We start from the raw sequence: 23107 nt of genomic DNA on the forward strand, positions 1-23107 counted from the left end.
AATTTGCTGAAGTGCTGTTTTTCCATTTTTAATAGATAAAGATCTAACAATACGGACTGCTGTGTCTGTTCATTTCAGGATCAATATATTCTTTGTTTTCGCCAAACCAAGGAAAAAATAAATGATTGTATGATAAATGTTATGCATCAAACACAATGAAATTCCTCTGCTTGCTAACTTTATCTACTTAATATTCTTGGTCGCTACAAGATGGCATTTTTATCCTCTGCTTTAGCAAATGTAAGGAAAATCTGAATCCTATACACAGTTATTCGGAGACAAATAAAGACCTTCTAAGGCCCACACATTATGCCCAGGATAGGCAATGATTTATAGAAACAACAGTGCTGAACGCAAAGTTATTCAACTGCATCAATGGAATATAAAATTGGTAGAAAGGAATCACAGTTACATACCCTCTCCTTATAAACTTGCCTAGATCTGCCCTTCTTTTATCAAAAATACCCAATTACAGCAAAAGGGAGACACTAGAATCTTCAGGTTTTTCGCTACTAAATGATGAGTTTGCTCTGAAGAAAACAAACCACCAAAAAAAACCAACATCACAAAACTTTTATATCATATTGCAGAAGACTTCCATTATCTGTGAAACTGCCTTACAACCAGTAATTCTATGAAAAAGCTAGGTTGGTTCTCAAACAATGGAAATGTCTTATTCTTTTTTTTTTTTTAGTATTTATTTATTTATTTAGCTGTGTCGGGTGTTAGTTGCAGCATGTGGGATCTAGCTCCCTGACCAGGGATCGAACCTGGGCCCCCTGCACTGGGAGCGTGAGTCTTAGCCACTGGACCACTAGGGAAGTCCCACATGTCGTCTTCTTACTCAGGGTTAGTTTCAGCAATAGCCACCTCTGTATGCCCTACTACAATAACATCTTCTCGACGGAAGCCTCGTGTAACTGAGACAATGACATTTAATTCAGTTCTTATTGTCCACAACATCCAAAGACTCCAGTCTATAGGGGAGTAAGATGCTCTGCTCAGGCATGGAGCCTACACTTTCAAACGTGGCTGAACCTACAGCCAGAAATGTAACTAACTTCAGATCAGAATCAAGGAAAAGAACGTAACAAAGAAGCCTTCTGCCTCTCCACACGGACACCAAGTGGCCTTGGGTGAACACAGGGCTTGCAGCCTTCCAGGATTTGTATAGAAAGTATTTACCTTTCCTAAGGTTGCTTTTCATCAGATGGCCCGAGTGTTTTAAAGGTACTCCCTGCATTTTTGCACCTGTGCTCCCAAGCCTTCCTCTTCCTAGTGGGCTCCCGTTCTGCTCCAGGCGGGCAATCTTGGCTGGTGGACCCTTCGGATCGCTCACATTGTTAGACATTTCTGAATGTTCTTTCCCCTGAGTTGCTTCGTTCAAATGATCCATACTCAGTTACTCTCTAAAGATCACCTGCCAGAATTTAAAAAGAAGACATGTTATAATTGGGTGGGGGTCTCCACATCTCTCTCTCTCTCTGTATATGTAACACCATGTATATGTTTTATCCTGGATGCTTCTCTCTTATTTGTAAAATTGCTTAACTGGACATATAATATAATGCAGACGTTACTCTATTTCTAGATCACAGCATTGTATTTCCATTCAAGGTAACAGAATAATTTGCGGAAATTGTACCAACACACATGAACGAAAAGGTAATTTGTCACCTACCAGCAAAACTAACTGGGGAGGTGGGTGCAGGGGGAATGGGCTTACTTTTAGAACAAGAATTTACAAGTATAGCTAAAGAGAAAATAAATTGTATTTATGTAGTCCCAATTTTTAAAAATTAGAAACTTAATACAGAACACAATAACAACACTTTAATCAAAGATGGAAAGATTATCACAGTCCAAAATATTAGTTAGATCTGATGTCTTTGCTTATATTTTTATATGCAGTTTAATTCTCATTAAGAAAATATATCTACATACGTATACACCACCTCAAAAGGTAGCAAACTTCTGCTTTTGAAACTCTCTATTGGCTTTACAGTTAATTTGTAGAAAAACTTTTCTACTGTCAAAGTATCAAGAGTTACATGACCTGTTTTAAAGATTTAGTCAAGTCTTGTCTCAAACATGTGACTGAATCATTCCACCCCTAAGCAAATGGATAGAAGTGGAGGATTTCTTCAAATAGCCCCGGTACTGAAGTGTTACAACTCACATGTCTTCGGGTTAATATTTCGGGGTCCTTTAGTAATAGAATGCTGTTAACAATTTAAATAGCAAAAATTTTGAAAATATTTCATAATACACACATTAGATTGAAGCGCTAAACTCGCTTTGAAAAAAATCTTGATAATTTCGGTAAAACACAATTGCCAGTGTTCAAAAATAATCTCAGCATGCAAAGAAGTCAACATCTCAATTAACTTCAGAAAAAATTAACAGATAATTATTTTCAGTTATATTATACATGGGACATCAATTTTCATACTGTTTATAATAAAGTAGTACATTATCAAACTCCCTTCTAAAATACAGTTTTAACTAGCATTAATACGAACAGATGAGTAGAATTCTTTTATGAACTTTCATGGTACGTGAAGTACTGAGTTCACTGACACTAAGGGAGAGGGGAGCACATATAGAAAAACCAGAGACAATATGAGAATTATCACTTTTCTCCAGCTGTCTGGTAATTCGACATATCTTTCCCTTAAAAAAAATATACATATACATACACACACACACACACACACACTATACCGAAGAAGCTACTCAGATCCAGATTTGAAAGCGAGCTTGTGTTATTAGCATGGTCTTTCTGTAAGCATTTATTTTTCCCCCTCTGTTTAACTGTAGATTACTTTGTCCATTATAATCAAGGAAAGAGGTGATAGGGAGGGGAGAGCAATGATAATCTGTAGGTTTAAAAGCAACCTTAAGAATGTCAATTGAAGAACTAGAAAGTTAGAGAAATAATGGCTATTTATCCTTGTACTCCAGGGTGGCACACTGAGACCAAAGGTCTACCGTTGATCGAGGTCCCATCTGTTTTTGGTTATGAGGTTCATTAACAATAAATGTGCCTCTTTTAACCACTTTTTATCAAGATTACTCTTTTCCACTAATATTAAACTGTAGTCTAAAGCCAAAATTAGTGGTGATTATTAACTGATTCAAAACACGCTTTATAATGCTTCATATGGGTTACAGTACAGAGCTGCTTCTCCTGAAATTGGCTGCCTTACCCTAGAGCGGAAGATGAATTTTAAAACATATGACTTGAAAAGAAAATACTTAACCCATGGGGCAATTTAAGAGCAAAAAAAAAAAAAAGAGGGGGGAGTAGATAAAAGCATCAAAGTTAATGCTACAAAACATATTAAGTAGTCATGAGGCTTAACAGCGTTATAAACTGTACAGTAAAGTGTTAGATGATAATTTAATGTATTGACAATCAAAACGTCATATAGGTCATGCAAAATTGTCCTTCGAATGAATACCCACCTATAAGCAGCTATCAAACTCAGTCATCTTGTAAAAAGCTCTACATTATAAAGCAAAATTACATGCACATAAAACGCCCAATTTACTCATTTAAACTCTACGCCCAAGGCTAAAGTTCACCAAACCTGAGTTTGGAATTGCAAAGAGCAACCTCCACGGGGCCCGCTGGACTGACAGCACCGGAACTAACTACAGTCTCAACAGATGCCAGGCTGAAGAGTTTCTTTTAAGTTACACATTTAAACAACCCATTTTACTGCAACGTCTGGCTGGCGCATTGAAAGCAGGCTACTTTCTCAAAACCCCATTTCCCTGTCCATAAACGAAGTCCATATACGATAATCAACGAAATAAACAGTGAACTCAGACACAGCAATTATTTCCTTTGAAAAGAGAAAGCCAAGCCCGAAATTCCAGTTTCAAGAACCTATTTTTTGCAGCGTGGGAGCCTTTTCAATGAGTTCCGTGCTGGATCGCCTCCCTCGGCCCACAGAACCTCATAATCACATTTTAAGAGATTGTGCCCTTATCCATTCCATATGGCCGGCACGATCCAGGCCAAGCTTTCACTGTGACCTTTTAAAGAGACAAAGAAGCAAAGTACTATCTAGAAACAGAAACACTGCAGTTTTACTGAGTGAAATTAGCAAAACCGACCTGAAACTCACCACTTCAAAACTTGACAGCATATAAATAACAAAAACAAAGGAGGTTTCCTTTGCAGCCTGGGTTCTTGAAGAGAAGTTCAAGAATGATGTTTTCTACGTCCTTTTTTTTTTTAATTAAAAAAAAAAAAAAAGCAGCAGACCTGAAGGCGACTTCCCCTGAAATTGTATTATTTTCTCTTCCCTTACCCCCGCCCCCCTAAGCGGGGGAAGGGCCGATAAACGTCTGGAAGAGTAGCCATGGGAGAGAGGGGTTAAAAAAAAAAAATCACAATTCGAAAAACAACATATATGGTTTGTAAAATGTCTAACCTCAGAGAACAGGGTTTTCGATGGGGGAGGAGGGGAGAGTGGGAGGAGAGAGAAGATAAAATTGATCTGACAAGTGATTCGTTCGGTGGTGGTGGGGGGGAATCGTAAAAACAAAGCAAAACCCCTTAAGAGCAGTACACTGTGGCGGTGCTGGGGAGACAAGGTGGTGACTGAGGATTCTCTTATTAAAAAAAAAAAAAATCACTGCGGACAAGGTCTCCAGAAAGGCAAGAAAGGTTCCCTTCGCTTCCCTCCCTCCCGCTCGCTGGGGTTCTTCGGTGTGAGGACAGAAAGTCTACTTCTGGCTGTCACTTGTAATCTTATTCTCCAGGCACCCCGGAGAACGCAGGGAGGGGAAGGCCGGCTCGCCTCCCCTCCGATCGCCCCCCGCCCCTCCCCCTCCCCAACAATTGCGCCTGATAGTAACAAACCTTCAACTTTCTTCCCACAGCCTCGCGCCCCCGACCAGGGCATCTACCGGGGGGCCGCGAGGGTGGGGGGCAGGAGGTCGCGGAAAAAGCCCCGGCAAGGCATTAAAATGCCACTTTTGATTCGGCCCTCGCTGACGACAGCCTCGAGGACCCCCTCCCTGCCCATGGACGCGGGGCTGCGAGCGTCTGGGGAGCCGAGAGAGTGAGGCCGAGGAAGAGGGCTGGGGGGAGGGGACGGGGGATCGGAAGGCACCCCAGCCGCCTCCGCCGCCACCGACTCCCCACCCCCTTCCCCCAAAAAGTCGCCGAGCTCTCACTCAGCCGGAGTCCGAGGTAAATAAACAACGAGCTCCACAATGGCTCTAGGACTTGGGGGAAAAGGAAGCCAGAAACCCCGACACAACTGAGCAGGAGTTTCCCGAAAGCGGAGGGGTGGTTGGGGGTGGGTGGGAGGCGCCCCCCCGGAGTCGCCTGGGCGCCCGGGCGGGCTAGAGGGCGGCCACGGCTAATGCGGTGGCGACGAGGCCGGCGGTCGCCTGGTGGCCCCGGGAGCGGCGCGCGCGCGGCGGTGTGTGTGCGTGCGGGCGGGCGCGGGTCCCCGGACGGGGCCGCTCCGCTCTCCCCCTCGCCGCCGGCGCTGCCCCCATCAAATTCGGAACGGACTCCTCCCGGGCGCGGTGGCCGCCGCCGCGCCCCGCTCGGCTCCGCGCGTCCGGCCGCGCTGCAGCCCTCCGCGCCGCTGCTGCCGCCGCCGCTGCTGCTGCTGCCGCCGCCGCCGCCGCTGTGGCTGCCTCTTCTTCCTCCTCCTCATTTTAATACACAGTCACCCCGCTCGCAGCCCCAGCCCCGAGCACGCAGCCTCCTCCGGGCCGCCCGCCGCCGCCGCCCAGAGCCCTTCCCCAGCGGGGCCGGCTCCGCCGCCGCCGCCGCCGCGTCCGGGGAGCGGGAGCGAGCGAGCGAGCGAGTGGCGGCGGCGGCGGCGGCGGCGGGGGAGGGGGCGGGAGAGGAGGAGGAAGGCGGCGCGGGGGGGGGGCAGGGTGCACGGAGCAGGCGGAAAAGGGATGGGGATTAAAACCCGGGCTGGAGGGCCGGGATTGGGGGAGGGGGCGGGGGCGGCGAGTTAAAAAAGCAGCGAGACAAGTAACTAGTGAATGAGTGCGGGGAGGGGGGAGCGCACGATTTCCGGCCCCGGGCGCGCAAGAATTTGTAATGAGCTTGATTAGAGTGAGGCGGCCCGACGTTTATTACACACAATACCCAGAATAACAGGGCGCCGCGCGCGGGCCGGCGCCGGCCGCCGGGCGCGCGGGGAGGGCGCGCGGGGAGGAGGAGCGGGGGGCGGGGAGCGCTGCCCGGGCTGCGGCCGCCGGGCGCGCAGGCGGCGGGGGCAGGTGTGCGCGGGTGCGGGGCGGGAGGAGGGACAGGGCCGGCGGGGGGTGTCGGGGGAGGAAAGTGATGGGGAGAAGAGGGCTAGGGCCGGGGGAAACTAACCACCCCACCCGCGCGCCACAAAAGCCACCGAAAGGAATACGTCGGGAGCGTAGCGGGCGGGCACCCGGGGGACTGGCGAGGCGGGGAGGGCGCACCGGCCCGCGGGAGAGCGGCCCGGGCGGGCAGGTGACGGGCGCCGAGCGCCGAGGCAGGGGGACTTCAAGGAAGTGGCCGAAGGGGACCGTCGGGAGGTGCAGCTCTCCGGAGAAGCACGGAGGGTGCATAAGGCGTTTGCAGAGACATAAAGGCCAGGGTCCCTGAAACGCTCTGGCGACTATTTATCCTCAAAGGCGGGGGAACCCTAAACTATTAAGAGACAGTGATCAAAAAAGATGAGTAAGAGCCTTTCTATACTAGTCAGAGGTAGATTCAAAACTCCGTCCCTTCTGAGCCAGGGAACACGTCGGAGGAAGAAGTACGTGGCCCACGGTGGCCGAGTGAAACAAAATTTGGGTCACTTGAAAGAGACCTGACCAGTTAGTTATTACAAAAGAAAACATGCCACCATTCTTAATTTACCTCGGGTGAAAGACAAGAAAGTTGGGGTGGGTAGGAACCTCTGTTGTAGCAATAAATACTTCTGTAATCTACGGTGAATTACCCAGGTAGGTAAATGGTCATTAGCACATAAGTATGATCCTCTTATTTAGATAATCTATTAAATCTAGTTCCTAAAAAAATGAAGAACATTACAGTCATGCCCAAAATAGAGAGGTTTTAGTACTAACATCTTAGAACCCTGAAGGCAGTTAATCATTAAAAACAAAAATGTTATAAGAATCATTTTTCAGAATAGACTAGGAGGGAAAAGAGAAAAAGAGAAACATTTTGTTACACATAAAAAAAGCAACAAGTTAGCACAAGTACCGAGATAAGAGGAAAATATGCAAATGAAGCTCTTTAAAACTACCAATACACTCTTAGTGTGTACATGAGAAATCTAAGAAAAGCAGAAGGTAAAGCAGAAGATAAAGTATAGGAAATAATGGCCTCCCAGGGAGGATAAGTTAAGGAGAAACACAATGAAAATATATCACTCTAATGGCACCCACGTTTCACCCACAAAACCAGAAAGGTTAGTGAAAATTGAGGAAGGCAACAGTGAAATCTTGGCGCATAGAAACCCAAGCCTAGGGCAAAAGAATGTGATAATAAAACACAAAACCCAGCATCCTAAACAAGAAAATAAACATAAGGCAATCGTTACTAAAAAGCTCAAATGATAACATATTTTCAAAAGTTGAAATGTGGGGAAGTATGGAGGCGGGTATTTTAATTAAAGTATAAGAAATACAGTCAGTAAGGAAATATATAAACATGGCAAAACACAGCACTGCTGTCAGAGTTGGTATTGTGGATGGATGGATGTAAACTTATTTTTTTTAATGTTTGATATTCAAAAAGAAAAACATGGATAACACTCAATTATCCTTAGAATGACAATGATTTTTGCAATACGGTAGGTCAAATTAGGAATTTCCAAGATGTATATTTTAATAGTTGCTTCAAACTGGTGATGCCTGACATGTTTCCCTGAAACCTGCCTGATTTTCTTTCAGTAGGGACAGTGCATTCTAGCATCACAAGTGTACAAATTTACAAACAATAGCAAAATTTAAAAATAGAGAAAAAGTATAGTGGACTGCAAAAAATCATTTATCCATGCAAATGCAACTCAAGTTGAACGTTTAAAAAAAGAAAGAAAGAAAAGGAAGACAGCTGTTGGGCAAAACAAAATTTGAGCAAAGAGAAAAGGAGACTAAAAAAGGGTGACTGAAAATATCAATATTAAGACACATTGGCATAAAATATTGTAAATGATGGTTATCCCATTATTTACACAAATAAACAAGACAAAAAGTTTCCTGATTGCCTTAGCCTCCTAATGATGTGGGGATTCATATATTAATCTTTAAATTTGAATAGCACCTTCTATCCAGGAATTATAAGCTAATTCTCAAACACAAAACATAAAAATGTGTAGTAAGGATGGACGTGGCCTTGGAAAATGATAAACAGAATAAATGAGGGTAAAGACATCTAATAATGACTTGACTATTTTTAAAAAAACAATATAGTACAATTACAAATCTGTTAATCACATATACATAACTAATTTCCCCCAAGCAATAATTTCTTTATTTAGGAACTATATAAGAAATGACACAAGTAAAATGGCACCGAGGTTTATGTCCTCCAAGTGATACAGTACACTGATGAACTTCCTATATATTATCTACCCCTTTGGAATACTCATTCTAAAATAAAGAAGAAGGAAAGAAAGGTAATTAGGAAAATACCACCTTTCCAGGCATACGTGAAAATAAACTATCATAATAGGGGGGCATCAATTTTATTCTACACAGGCATCTTAAATTTGGCAACAAAGATGCAAGAGAGTATTGAATAAAGTTAAACTTAATAAATCTAGCTATGAAAATAGAAAACCTCAGGAACATGAAATATTGCAAGTCAAATACATGAACTATTTAACATGTGGGTGTACAGTTAAAACAGTGCATCAGTTTTTTATCACAGAAGGCGGCACTCAGACTGGCTACACAAAGGTAGCAGAGATAAAATATTTTAACAGATGACAAGATTTTTTTTTAAGTTGAATAATAAAAGGACTACAGCATGTTTCAGATGGCAACATATTAAGATAAATATACAGGCAGATATCCGAAAGCATTAAAACACATTCGGAGTTCTGAATAGCACATACGTTTGTAATAAACAGAGAAAGTATTTAGAATTTGAACGTTTTTAAGATATGACAGCTCCGCCAGTGACTGTGTTAGCAAAGCAGTGCTTACCACCATTAGCACTTTCTAAGGACATGGTGGGTTTTTTTTTTTTCAAATTTTTAAATTCAAATACTGTTGGCTATCTCTCCACACTCTTAAAACAGCACATTTTACGTGGCATATTGCTCTTTTTGTCGTGTCAACTCTTTGTTTTTTGGCTTTAGCTGCAGGTGGTGTTTTCCATATATGAATTTCTGGGAATACGGTCTGTGTTGGCCATATAAGGATGTCTCTTTGAGCCATATGTTCTGCTGTCATGTGTCTCATTTTGTCTGTCTGGGATGTCAGGACTGATTTCCACATCGTTTCTTGAATGGACCAAATATAAATTTGTAAGAGCAGAGAGGAAAAAAGAACTGGGGCTGGAGCCCAAACAACTTTGTCAAAACATATATAGGAGAGGAAATGCAATATCCTGTAAACATCTGCACCCTTCTTCTCACATCTTATCTGTGACTGACATCATCACAACTGCATAGCTTGGGGAGAGGATCTATTTGATCAAGTTCAGAAGTTTGCAGTGTGTGTGTGTGTGTGTGTGTGTGTGTGTGTGTGTGTGTGTGTGTGTGTGTGTGTGTGTGTGTGTATGCAGCTGAATCAGATAGACCCCGCATCTCTGGAGGTCATGGCATGGCACATGGTAGCTGCCCTACTCTGAGAGCTCTGGGTCCTGCAGTCAGCCTGACCTAGCCTTGAACTTGGGGAAGGGAAGCCGGCTCACGCGTTTAGTGAATAAACAGAACCCTTGATTAAACTTTCTGACTAATTTTACAAGAAGGTCTGGTCCCCATTTTACACTCTCATAGCCTCTGGCAATTCTCCTTTGTCACAGTTATCATCAATGAACAATGTGGATAATTACTGGCTTAATAAATATCTCCCACACTAGACTGTAAACCCTATGAGAGCAGTGGCTGCGTCTTGCTCACTGCCCTATCACCAGGGATTTGTACAGCGTCCTTGCAGTATTTACATTCTGAATAAATAAATGAGAGCCAAACGCTCACAGTGTCACTTGCAACCAAATTCCACTGCTAATTGCAAGGACAATTCCTTTTAGAGATTGCGGAAGTGAGATGGAGTTAGCAGAGGGAAAAGTGGCTATATCATTGAAATGTGAATTAACTGAAATTACGTAACATTTACAATTTAGTTCCTCAGTCACATATCAAGTGTCCAATAGCCCCATGTGACTAGTGGCTATCCTATGGGACAGTGTAGATTATAGAACACTTCCACCATCGCACAAAGTTCTATCGGACAGCATTTATCTGGAGAACTTCTATCAAAGATGACTAAGTAAATCCAGGACCTAGCCAGGAGGAGTCTTAGAGGTGCTGAATGGCTTTCAGACATTCTAATCATGTCCAAATTGAAGCCATTTTCCATTTTATTTTTGTTTTTGTTTTTATTTTGCGGTACGCGGGCCTCTCACTGTTGTGGCCTCTCCCGTTGTGGAGCACAGGCTCCGGACGCGCAGGCTCAGCGGCCATGGCTCACGGGCCCAGCCGCTCCGCGGCATGTGGGATCTTCCCGGACCGGGGCACGAACCCGTGTCCCCTGCATCGGCAGGCGGACTCTCAACCACTGCGCCACCAGGGAAGCCCCATTTTCCACTTTAGAATGAGCCCATAGATCTGTAAGGTTGCATGGAATAAGAATAGGGTACCGCTGCACACAGATTTAAGACAACTTTCTAGACCTGTATGTATGTGAAAGGGTCCTAGAGTACATTTGGAATAATATGCAGTTACCCCAAATGCTGCTTTCCATGAACATTTAAATAGCTCATAGCTGAAGCTAAAAACCACAGAATCACTTGCCATCCTCTCTCCCACCCCCACGTTAAATAAGCATAGTTGCCATTAGAAATGGCTTTTTTGGAAGCTTTAATGTAGATACCTACGCAAACCGGGTGGGCATCCAAACACCAAACAAATAATGGTGTACTGCAGAAAATCATAGCAAAAGGCTTGAATATATTTCCGGAGAGATAAAGGAGAAATAATAAAGAACTCTAAATAGGGGGCCTAAGGTTTTTTGTTTTTGTTTTTTCCCTAATACATGGGGTTTCAGTTATAGTCAGACTGAGAGTGATCAAAAGTTGTTTTCCTAATTACTTTAAGGTGGATGTAAACACCCACTCGTCATTTGGATTATGGTTTTAATAGACAAAGGTCAGCATTAAAGCTAAGCAAAGAAAGGCCAATGTTTAAGCTAGTTTGGAGAGAGTGGGCTAAGGGAAGTGAGCAGCCATTATAGTTGGATTCTAGAACCTGATGGGCTATCGGGTCCTTTCACCCAGAAATATTACCTTTTTTAAAGCAAGAATTGATTGGACAAATTTTTTAAAAAGCTACCTTTCCTTCCATAGATGTCAGTGTGGAGCATAACCTTGACAAGGTACAGTGGTAAACATTCCATGAAAACTGGCATCTCTATCTAGAACTAGCTCCAAAATTGAGTAGGGAGGGGGCCAGGTTCCAAAAGCAATGCTCTTGAGACCTTCCCATAGTTATGTAGCTATCGCCAAATTACCAAATCACTTAAGAGTTTCAGGTTGCCTTGTCTTCTCCCCATTACTTCTGAGTGCCCGCCCTGCCGCTTCTCCCTCTGCCACATCCTTTAACATGCAGCTGGATTGTACCTCTTCTGTCCAAAGTCTCCTCCAGCTATTAGCTACTTCCTTCTCGATGCCCCATCCCAGCCCCTGTCCTCCAGTGTGGCATTTCAGATTTACATGTCTGCCCCTCCCAAGTGTAAGTCTGTCAACATCTTGAGGGTGGACTCCTGTCTGTATTCCAGGAGTGTCTCACGGTGCCTGCCCTCTCAGGGAAAGGAATCCAGGAACTGCTCTTACAAGTGAATGCTGGTGAGAATCTTAGAAAGATTCTTGCAATCTTGGGTGGTAAAGCCAGGTGCAAGATCAGAAGTTAGTCCGGTGGCTCCTCAAATCTGCTGCATGTTATCACCTGCGAGCTACTTCAACAACCCAGATGTCCAGGCTGCACCCCACTGCCACGGGTAGGAGCCAGGTATGCGGTGGTTGCGAGTTACCAAGGCGATTCCAGTGTACAGCCAAGTTTGGCATCTATTGGATTAGGTAATGTTTTGAAGACAGGAAATCCAATATACCTGCTGGGACATCCTCAAGTGAGATGAAGATCCTGGGGTCACTTGGAAAAGTTAAGGCTTTTCTAGGAACCAGCACTCACGCCCAAACTTAAGAAATATATGTGCAGGCAAGCTACTTGCTTCAAACAAAAAAAAAGGTAGGGGGCAAGCTATTAGATCATTGATTTGGTGAATAAAAGTCTGCTGTTTGAGGAACCATGACAAATTAGCATTTGCGCACTTGCGTGAGGCTTAACGGGGATGCCAGAAATTCTATGCAAGTATATGATTTATCATCACAGACATAAGCGACTAAACACAAAATTACACGTGGAAGTAAAGTTCCAAAATCAGTCTATTATTTACTGCAGCCAGAACCATCCCAGTTTTCTCTAATTCTTTTTTTTTTTTCCCTTCAACATAATCCAGCAGGCTTTTTCTCCCAGAAAATTTCAACCTGGAGTGGGACTCCCTTTGCAACAGTTGAAAACTGTTAACTCATTTCTAGACTTAGTCATTGCACTTAAGCAGAAGTGAAGTGTTCACGTTGTCCGTGCCCAAGAGCTAGTGGCAGGGCACCTAGCTGCTGTGTGGTACTCTCAGGAAGCTCAGGGGATTTGAATTCCAATGAAGTCAAACAGGAACTGTTCCCAATCAACATTTAGCCAAGACATATCAACCAAATCTTAGTGATGTGAATGCTATTTTAATCTTTCTCGGCTTACTTAAAGGGAAAAAGAGTTTGAGGTTAAAATAGACCTGAATCCGGGTTCAGATTGTTTTGGGGGAGAGTACCAGCCACGAGCAACATCTGATTTTGTACCGCTGTGCCCATCACCACAAAGCAGTGGACAGGGGTTGTTCATTGGGAAGAAAAGCCACCACCAGAAACAAGTGCAACACACCTGGACAGTGATTAAATACCCCTATAATGCTTGAAATTTGTTGAGGCGAAGGAGAAGTGTAATTCAAAACTAAAGCACATTCTCTTTGGGATGATGGCAAAGATTTGGAAGAGACTGTGGCACTGGGTGCACAACAGTGTGAATGTAATTAAGGCCACTGAACTGTCCACTTACAAACTGCCCAAGTGGCATATGTTATGGTATATATCTTTTACCTCAATTAAAAAAATGTAAAAACAACAAAACTAAGCAAAACAATCTTTCATCTATTCCTAAGATTGGCAGACGTATATTAATCATGCCACACAGAAAAACAATAAGCTACAACACACTGACAACTGCCTCCTTGATGCCAACCCGCCACTGCTTTGTCCTTACCCGCCGACAGCACAGTCCAGTCTATGCTGGATAATTAATTCACATGATGATTACCTGACCCAAGGATAAGTAACATAGATTGATAATGAGAGACCAAGATCTCACCCAAAGTAGGTAATCTGATGGTCCTCTGAGGCAAGAAAATGGTTCTCTTTTCAGATGTTCTTCTATATTCTTGTATCTTAGCAAAAGAGGAAGGACAGACAAAAACCAAACACTCCAAATATCCAACATTCAAATATACAAACATTCTTTCTGGATATTTTTCAAATGGGTAAAAATTAACTATACTCATGAAACAGTAGACCGTCCCAGGGGAACATTTGCAGGACGCTTTTATGCAGTCCAGCCACAGAGGTAAAACAACTGTATAAATGTAGTCAATGTAATAATTTATAAACTATCTCTACATAAAGATTCTAGATCCTATTTATTAATAAAAGAGTACCTTTTTTGTTATGAAAAGTCCAAAAGGCTTTCAGATTTATTTTTATCAGTCACTTTTTTGTGATAGTAATTACGATTGAAGTATTTATTTCTGCATGCAATAATTTGTAATATCATCTTTCTTTTTTTCCAGTATATTGTCTGATATTCTGTTTCCTATCATCTATTCTTACTGATTTTATATTAGGGACTTTTATATTAATGATGGAGTTTTATTTTTAATGTAGTGGAAATTCATATATAAATTGTATCTCATTGAAGTTCATTCCTATAGATATGTATTTTTCTGATGCATGACTAAGGAATATGATTACATAGTAAAGCCAAAGTAAAATTACATCCTTATTGGGTATAAAAGCCTAAATAAAATACTAAAAAATAGTTTCACAGCATAACTGTAGCTAGAGCATATCCAGTTACCTATTTTGCAGGTGTGGCCTTCTTTATTAGTGTGTTTATTGTGGAATTTAATTCATTAGATAACTAACGTGGACTATAAATACACGTGCAACTTTCCAGCTGATATGAAGCAAAAAGTTGATAAATAATGCTGCAGTATAATTTTAAAAACAGAACTAGTGAGCCTTCAGGCTATTTTTTAATCATTTATTTTTGTTTATTCTGTAAAGACTATTTTCATTTTTATTTTTTTATCTATATATAAATACACTTGGAAGAGAAACAAACAGCATATTTATAAAAATTTTTGATGGGGACCAGCCTGTAACTGTTTTGAGACTGTAATTGCTCTAAAGATGGACAATACCCACTGTTTCATTACTTCTGCAACTGAAAAAACTACTACACATTCATATCATATTTAATGAAAATTAAACTTATCTCTCTGTGGAGGTAACAAGACTCCCAAAACTAACTTTTAGGTTCACTTTGCACAAAGGGGTTTTGTCACTAAGAATTTACAACACCGCAAGCTAGGGTAAAGGCATCTTTGTGGCTGGCATATGCTGTAGTTTCAGATATAAGCCAAGTCTTGGGGCATTCTCAATAGATTTGAAAAATCCAACTGTTTGGCCAACAACCTAGTATGAATACATGTACGTATGATATACATATAGCATAACATGATATACATGTTCACAGATACTATCTGCATGTCATACAAGAGAATGTCACACAACTTAAAACTAGACAACCACAATTTTCATCAGAAATTCTTTAAAACCCAGAGTTAGTGTAATAGTGTTCTGTCATTAGGCAACTCCTACAAAAAAGGATAAATGACATAGTGGGAAAAGAAGTGGAGAAAAGGTAGGAACACTAGATTCAGGTCTTGCTTCTTCCTCTACCAAGTAGAAGAGTTACCCTTCATAAGCCAAGCAGAACCCAGTTCTGTACCTACAAAGTGTTGGAAAAGAATCTGATCATCTTTAAGACCACAAAAAAAAAAAAAGAAATTCTCTGCCCTTAAATTCAATTTTAAAAATCAAGTTCACTTTAAAGAGAATATACAGATATATAAGGAAATTTCTCACATGCTACATTAGATGTTTATCTATATAGGAGACAGGTGTCAAACAAACAAATTAAAAAAAAAAAAAACCACTAAGGCAAAGGGAAACTTTAACTCACCAGATTCCATCTGTTACATCTGAATTCATGCATAATTGATTATCCATGACTGGTAAGTTCTTTTCTCACTAGCCGACCACAATTTTCTAAACATTATGTATTAAATCACCAGTAAAGTAGACTACATTTCAGAAACAGCAAGGGCAGAATAAGAATATTTTAAATGAAAAATTACATGCCAGTTAATAATAATACAGCTGACCTATGTTTAAGGGAGAGAAATTTTAATCATGTGCATATTAAATATTAATAACCTATTCTGTTATTGTTATAATAAGGTTAAGTAGGCTTCTCCATGCTTAAGGAAAGAGGGACAACTAGGAATGCACAATAGTGCAAAAAGATACAGAGACGGGAGACAGACATAAGGAAAATGTGTCAACAATAAACAAGAGGAAATGAAAAAGAAGGAAAAGATGAAGGTGGAAACTAATCTCTATGTGTCATTATGACTGCCAGAGTACTGGCAAAGAAGCAGCATCCTTTTATTTCAATTTTAATCATTTCTGAATTTTAATACCCGGCTCCTTTTGTAATTCTCCTGGCATTCCCCATATGCCTCCATCCCAGCCAAAACACCAGTGTAAATGAAATGGCAGGCAACCACACCACTGATGTAGCCTCCCCAAAGAACCTACCAGGTGACCAAAAGCAGAAAAAGGTATGTCTACCTTACATCCCTGAGGACGTCCAGCCAATTAACTGGCTGAATGTTCTCTATGTTCTTTAATTTTGCAAAGAAGGACAGTAGTTAGGTAATCTACAGATAGAGAATCATTAAAAAAAATAAAACAAGCTGGTAGTAATACAATAATCAGTGACCATCAGGGCCTGGAAAAATGAGTTTGCTCTCACTGGCACTAAAGGAGCATCACATGATTATTTAATTACAGCTCTAATTTTTGTCTCGTGGATGGCAACATATCAACAATTAATAGGGCAAATAGAGGAGACTGTTTTTAAAGAGACAGAATGTGCATGATAATGGAATAGGTCACACAGCAGTGTACTGCTTCAGGAATACTTTTCTTTGTGTAACTAACACTGTCTTGTAAAGCGCCACACACATGAAAATCAATTTAAAGAGGAAGCGTCTTTTTTAAAGATAACTTGCATAGAATGGCCAGAACTTTTCAGACTGTTTTAGATGCACCTAACACAACCCTTAAGGAATGGAGTGAAATCTTCATTAATATAAATATCCTAACTCTCAAAACATTTTAAAATAATGGCTACAGCTACAATTAAAAAAATATCTATTTATGCAATTAATCATGGCTGATATTTATCCAGTGGGGTCCTGAAAAAAATCATTATTGTAGAAAAGAACAGATAGAGGTCAATCAGACTTGGGCCACATGGTATTTTTGGCCCCAGCATATCAGAAAAACCATTACATGGTAGCCTAACTGCAAGGACCTCCAGGGAGTGCTCTGTGCTTATACCAGAATAGGTTGTTACCACAACTGAACACCAAAGGACCATGAACCTAATCAGACAGGCTTTGCCTCATCCTCAAGGTCAGTGAGGATAAAACAAACCCCAGTGCTACTGTCCAAAATGACAGAGCACAGAGAGAAAAAAACACTCAATTATCCAGAACACGGGCATGTGTAGATTAAGTGTGCAGATAACCCGAGTAAAAACAGAAAATTAGAGAGGAAAGTCTTTTCTCATTAAACCAGATCAGCACAAGCTAAATTCACTACTTTATTATTAATTTAGCAAATCTTTAACGAGTGCTCTCCACGCAAGACAGAACGCTAACTGCGAAGCTTCTACCGTTTTCTATAACACAGACATGTACCTTACGTTGAATTTTTTTCTCGTAGTTGAAAACCTTGTAGAAATAAATAAGGGCAGCACCTAAAAATTTGTAAAGTGGGAATCCTAGTGCATTTTTAAGTGCTGTATTACAAGGTCACCATATCCAGATTCACCAAGGGAGTTCAAAGAGTTAACCAATTTGATAGAACTGTCTAAGGCGGGCTCAGTCCAGCTTTAAACCTCACTCGTTTCAGTCACGCGTTGTTCTGCCACACCAGAAGCCAAAGCAAAAACCTAGGCTTTAGATTTGGAAAATAAAATATTCTTAGAACTACTGCTATGATCAATTGCTCAAACGTATCTTAAAGATCAGGTTACAGAGAATTGTAAGAAAACATAGCTTGGCTCAAGAAACAGTGACTAAAACGATTCCACAAAGAGTAGTACTAAGAGGTGCTAAATCAACTCAATAAGCTTTTAATGGCTTATGTTGGCCAAAGTCATCACAAAACAAAAATGTAGGCATCTCAAAATACAATGTGGGAAGGCTGAAACTACTGAGGGACTCCGATTTCTAAAGCCACTGGCAAAAGTGATCAAGCCAATGCTAATTACAAAGAAAGAAAGGAAGAGAAAAAAAAAAGAAGAAAATTGAAAAGCTTACATCCCAGTGAAAAGTTTTAAAATAAAGTTGCTTTAGCAGAAAACATTCTGATAATTCTGGACCCCAAATCTGACTCCATACATTCTAAAAGACTATTTTGAAAAGAGTCTAGCAAGCAGCAGCTTGTATGTAAGAGTATACATCATTCTTTTTTAACATGACTGTTAATATACAGTTAACATGTCTCAGAAAAGGCTGTAATTAACTGTCTACTGCGCCAATAACACTAATATGTGTACAGTATTATTAAAATACAATGACTCCTTACAAAGTAAGACTGTCATTTTTAAACTTTTAAGATAATGTTCTAAATTGTTTTTGAGTCCTCTTAAACCACCCCAAAGAGAGCCCACCTCTAAGAAAAAAATTTTAAAGCACAGTTATTAAAATATTGTGCCAACCTCTCAGAGCCTGGAGAAATCTGTCTACTATTAGAACATCTAGGTATCATTTATTTCAGTTGGTGAAAATATAGTGAGAAACACTTGGATTATTTTATTAATTCTAGATATTCTTTTAAAATTTAAAACTGTAAGCATTTGAACTGAGTGTTTTCTTTACTGATAAAATATTTTTATCAGTGAACAGGAAAAAAGGTCTGCTATATCAAGAATGATCACATAGCCCTGTTGTTAATCCCCAGTGATTTCCATTGTCTGGTTCACTGGAACAGGAAAACTCAATTGCATTCAACATCAAACAGCTAATTATGGACACACTGTATTCAAGACTATCTCAAGTTTAAAAGATATCTGCATATACTAGGTTCTATTTTTATTTATAGTATTTATTACAATAAAATATTTACAACAGAAAACCTCTTTTACCTTAAAGTCCTTAACATTATAAACATTAAAAGGCCAAATTGTCTTTTGCATGCTCTTAACAGCATATCAGAAACCACGGAGTAAGACTAGAAAAGAACCTCTAGCAATCAACTCCACTATATGCCCAGCTTCCTGGAAAACTGCATCTAAAGAGTTCCCCCTCTCACAGATTACTGACTACCTTTTCTTTAAATATCTCAGGGAAAGAAGATCTAGTAATTTCTCCTGGGAGCTTTCTACCACATTTCACCACCCAGAGTAGAATTCACACTGCAGAATTTCTGTTGGTATCTGGTCCCAAATCATCTCTCGCTGAGAAAAAGCAACATCCCAACACAGAAACCTCCCCTGGACACTAAATGCTGGTCTCTCCCTGTGGCTATAGCCCTGATTCCCCATATGGAACTTTTCTGCCACTTACCCTCCAAATATCAGAGGCTGCTCTCCGAATCTAGCCCTACTAGAGAGCTCTCAAGAAGTAGTCTTTGACGAGGTGACAATGACGAAGTTCTCTCTGGCACTGCTAGCAAGGCAGAAGCATCCCCAAATGAGGTGGTTACCAGTTGCCTGTGAAGCAGCTGGACCATTACTGCAGTTCTGAGGGTACGTCACAAATCAGGTCATAGCTCTGGGTAGAGTCCACCCACTTCACCGGGTACAACGCCCTCCATTTCCTGCACACCTGGGGGGAAGGGGTGCCAAGGAAGGGGTGGAGGGAAATGCAGGTCCACAGACATCCGAGCAAAGGCAGGACCAAGTGCAGCCTGACATCTGCTTCTTCTGCAAGCATCTCCGCTTCATGTGGGGGACCTGCACCCCTAAGGTGCAGCCACAACTCGTGCCACAATACGCAGGCTCTCCAAGGAGTGATGAGTGTAATAAAATATTGCACAGTTAAACGTTGTATCCAGCAAGATCGTTTCTCCACTGGAAACTGAACCAACCCTTAATGTTTGATTACAAGACACTTCGCTACCAAACATCAAATAACTGGACTGAATAAATTGCAGCTGAATCTAGGGACATAAATGCTGGGGTACCGGTTAACTAATTTTCATCTCTCATAACTAAACTGGATCACCACATAAGCTAAATTACATCCTTGAGAGTCCATTGAAAGAGGTGATGAGAATTTCTATTTACGAACCTTCAGACAGCAACAACTGTGGAAGTGATACAGAATAACTTGAAAGAATAAAAATAGGCCAATATGCTGGAGAAATGCTACGCTACTAAATCTCACCCTGAATATATATACACACAATCTGTATCTATTTACTCTGAAATGAAATATCTGATCTTAAAAAAGACTTAAAAAAAAGTAAACAGCAAAAGGTACCGTTGGCATAAGTTCAAAAGTACTAAATAATGTGTGTTAATGTGTTGATCACACTCTATGAAGACATCAAGTTGAAATAGACTTACCATTGAGAATAACACTTAGGAATGATATATAAATTACCACAGTAGACACTTTTTCTTTGGGAGAGAAAGAGAAGAACCTTGTGTAACAGATTTGATTTACATGCTGTATTAAGACCACATTCTGCTCTGATGTCAATGGAACATGTGATTAGAGATTAACAACCGTGTGTACAGGATGAGCGTAAGAGCTACTTACAGAGCATACTCGAAAACGAGCACTTTCTCAAGTTAATAATAAGTTTTGGAATTCAACGTTAACAGTATTTTGAAGTTTCTAGGGGTCTCCAAAGAGAATGGGCTTTCAACTTAAGAAGAAAAACAACAAATGCATTTAGTATTGTCAAAAATTTGAAATTCACGGTTGGCAGATTAAACAAAAAGACAAAGGAGGCAAGAATATTTTCAGAGGAAAGTTAACAGTATTAATCAATCAATCAATGTGTCCCACTTTATACTCATATTTGCAGACCTCCATTAAAACCCAAAGCATTCCATCTATGGCTTGGAATAGAAGACACTTTATCAAAGTTATTATCTAAGATATCAAATAGTTGAAGTTATCTCTTTGGAATTCTGTAGAAAGTTTAATTTAGCAAACGTACACTTGAATGTGTCTGAACATATTTGTCTTGAGGTTGCTCTACGATGACTATTTTAAGTGGCATGTGGAGTCTTTGGGGATTTGGATATTATAGTTGAAGTATGCAAAGGAAAAATGTATAATATTTCTTTCAACTCATTCTCGCAGGACAAAACATGAGAAGATAAAATGACTCTTTTTAAAACTTCAGCCACTGGGAAATGATAAGAAAACTCCTCTCGACCCCTACCCCCAACCAGGAAGAGTCTAAAGCCCTGGATTATAGTACAGGTAGATGTTAAAGTGGAGACAGAGCCGTTATTTAGTGGTGACAGGAATATAAATACGTGCACTAACCTATAAGCTGGTATTTACTTCAGGAAGGTAAGTAATATTTTTCCTCTGATTGCTGAGCTGTCAGTTTAATGCAGCGTAAATAAACAGTAGGTGCCTGCTAGCTTGAAGTAGGAAGTGTTCATTCCACACGAGGAACAGATTACTGAAGCCTGATGCTCATCGTGCTGAAACACAACTTTCATTTTACCAGAAAATACACCCTACCGTGGAGGATTTTCGTGCCTGATCTATTAATTAACTTAACTCTGTTCTGTCAAAATGTAAACCAATTTGTTAAAAGCAACCCAGAGTTTTGGAGTTTGAAAACCAACTGGAAACGCAAGAAGGATGACTGTTCTGTAATCTGATCACAAATGCTAAAAATGACTACTTAGTATAATAAGCAGAAAGTATACCAAACCAAAAGAGACAAAGAACATATTTAAATAGAGAATTCAATCATCTCAGTTACCGAATTTACTCAAAATCCTCCTCCTTTGCTAATTAAAAGCAACTGGCACCTTTCATATTTTGCAACCTTGTGCTACTTAGGCCTGTTCAATATGTATGCTTCTTCTGCTCTCTGAAATATCTAAAGGTAAGCCATTCATAAAAATCCGATCACATTCTTTAATTCTAATCAAAAGATTACTGAACTCCCCTGAGAGAAGTGGCAAGTATGAAGAGCAAATGATGATACCCTTCCTAACAGCATTCATGTAAAATGTGGTTTTCTTCCCATTTTCTACATACCACAAAGCTCTGACAGTATAGAGCAACTCAGGTTCTCCTTATACATAAGCACAAAGCAAAATATCTCCTGGCATCATTTAAGATGAGAACTTACCTTATCTAAAAAGTATAAAAGGTAATTTGGGGAGGTTTCTATTTAAAACCCGAACAAATTCTGATCATTAATCAGTGGACTGTAAAAGTCAAATGCAAAAAAACCCAATATTTTTGCATCTGACTACAACAGGTCCAGACAGAGTCTGAAGATCGATTCCGTCATATGCATTTATTTTATATACTTCATCAGTCCCAGGTACGAATATGACACAAGAGTCATCCGAGACAACACGTCTTAGGAGAAAAGATGTGTTTGTGTAAAGGGCATATCTGTGTATGGCCCTTTTGGAAATTTACAGAGCAGATGAAAACCCACCAGAGTGCTTTATAGAGTCCCTGCTGTATATCCATGTTGTATTTAGCTTAACAGTGTTTGTAACCAAAAGGTTTTAACAATAATGAGGAACAGGTGCCTGTCACCTGACCTTTTAGGCCTAATTTACAATCCGCAACCTGTCACATGAAAAAAATCATTGAAAATCTCTCCCAGATATTTCAGTCTTTGCTAATTTAATGCAGACTTGCCTAACCATCATTTAGCACATCATCTTATTCAATCGCAGGTTCATATAGCTTGGCAACAGACTTCTTTGCAGAAATAAACCATTATTCATTTTGTTGTTGTTCTTGTTTAAGATGCTGAGAGACAAAAGAACTCCTTTTGTAGATTATCAACCAAAGAATATATTAATTTATTACAACAACTGAACAAAAGGCATTCCTTTGGAATACTTTTACATACAAAGAACTATTATTTATTACATATTTCAGCTTGTGGGAAAATGAAGAATGCATTGATTCTGGAAATAACTATTCAGACTTTTGGAAGTTCTTTAAGTCTTCTTTCTCTGCTGATATTTTTTTTTTTCTGCTTCCTCCCTTCATTCCCCCCCCGCCTTGTCCCCCCATACCCACACCCCCCACATTTTAGGGCACTAGTACTTTAGGAAGGAAATCCCTATTTGTTCTTTTTTCATCCATCATTTGTATTCATTATTTAGAAAGGAATATAAAATTGGGCAGTGATTCTTATTTCTCTTGTATAATCTTG

At 40.5% G+C, this 23107-nt stretch overlaps 2 protein-coding genes across 4 annotated transcripts in view; one reads left to right on the forward strand and one right to left on the reverse strand.

Annotated features, from left to right (window-relative positions):
• Positions 1–23107, reverse strand: part of SATB1 (SATB homeobox 1) — a 99457-nt gene that overhangs the window by 74012 nt on the left and 2338 nt on the right. Inside the window, exons 1-2 of one of the 3 annotated variants that reach the window (XM_060011529.1) lie at positions 4877–4989; positions 1186–1420 (exon numbers count right to left, since the gene is read on the reverse strand). In XM_060011529.1, the coding sequence (XP_059867512.1) occupies positions 1186–1396 (211 nt within the window). In that variant the 5' untranslated portion in view covers positions 1397–1420; positions 4877–4989. Of the gene's footprint in view, positions 1–1185; positions 1421–4136; positions 4531–4876; positions 4990–23107 lie in introns of those variants that run through there. The other 2 variants (XM_060011528.1, XM_060011531.1) reach the window with 2 other exon arrangements.
• On the forward strand, positions 5385–5948 carry LOC138414069 (uncharacterized). The gene has a single exon (XM_069540656.1). The coding sequence runs from the start codon at positions 5385–5387 to the stop codon at positions 5946–5948; it is 564 nt and encodes a 187-aa protein (XP_069396757.1).

Source organism: Delphinus delphis, chromosome 4, assembly GCF_949987515.2.
Source record: "Delphinus delphis chromosome 4, mDelDel1.2, whole genome shotgun sequence".
In the NCBI taxonomy this organism is placed as follows: Eukaryota; Metazoa; Chordata; class Mammalia; order Artiodactyla; family Delphinidae; genus Delphinus; species Delphinus delphis.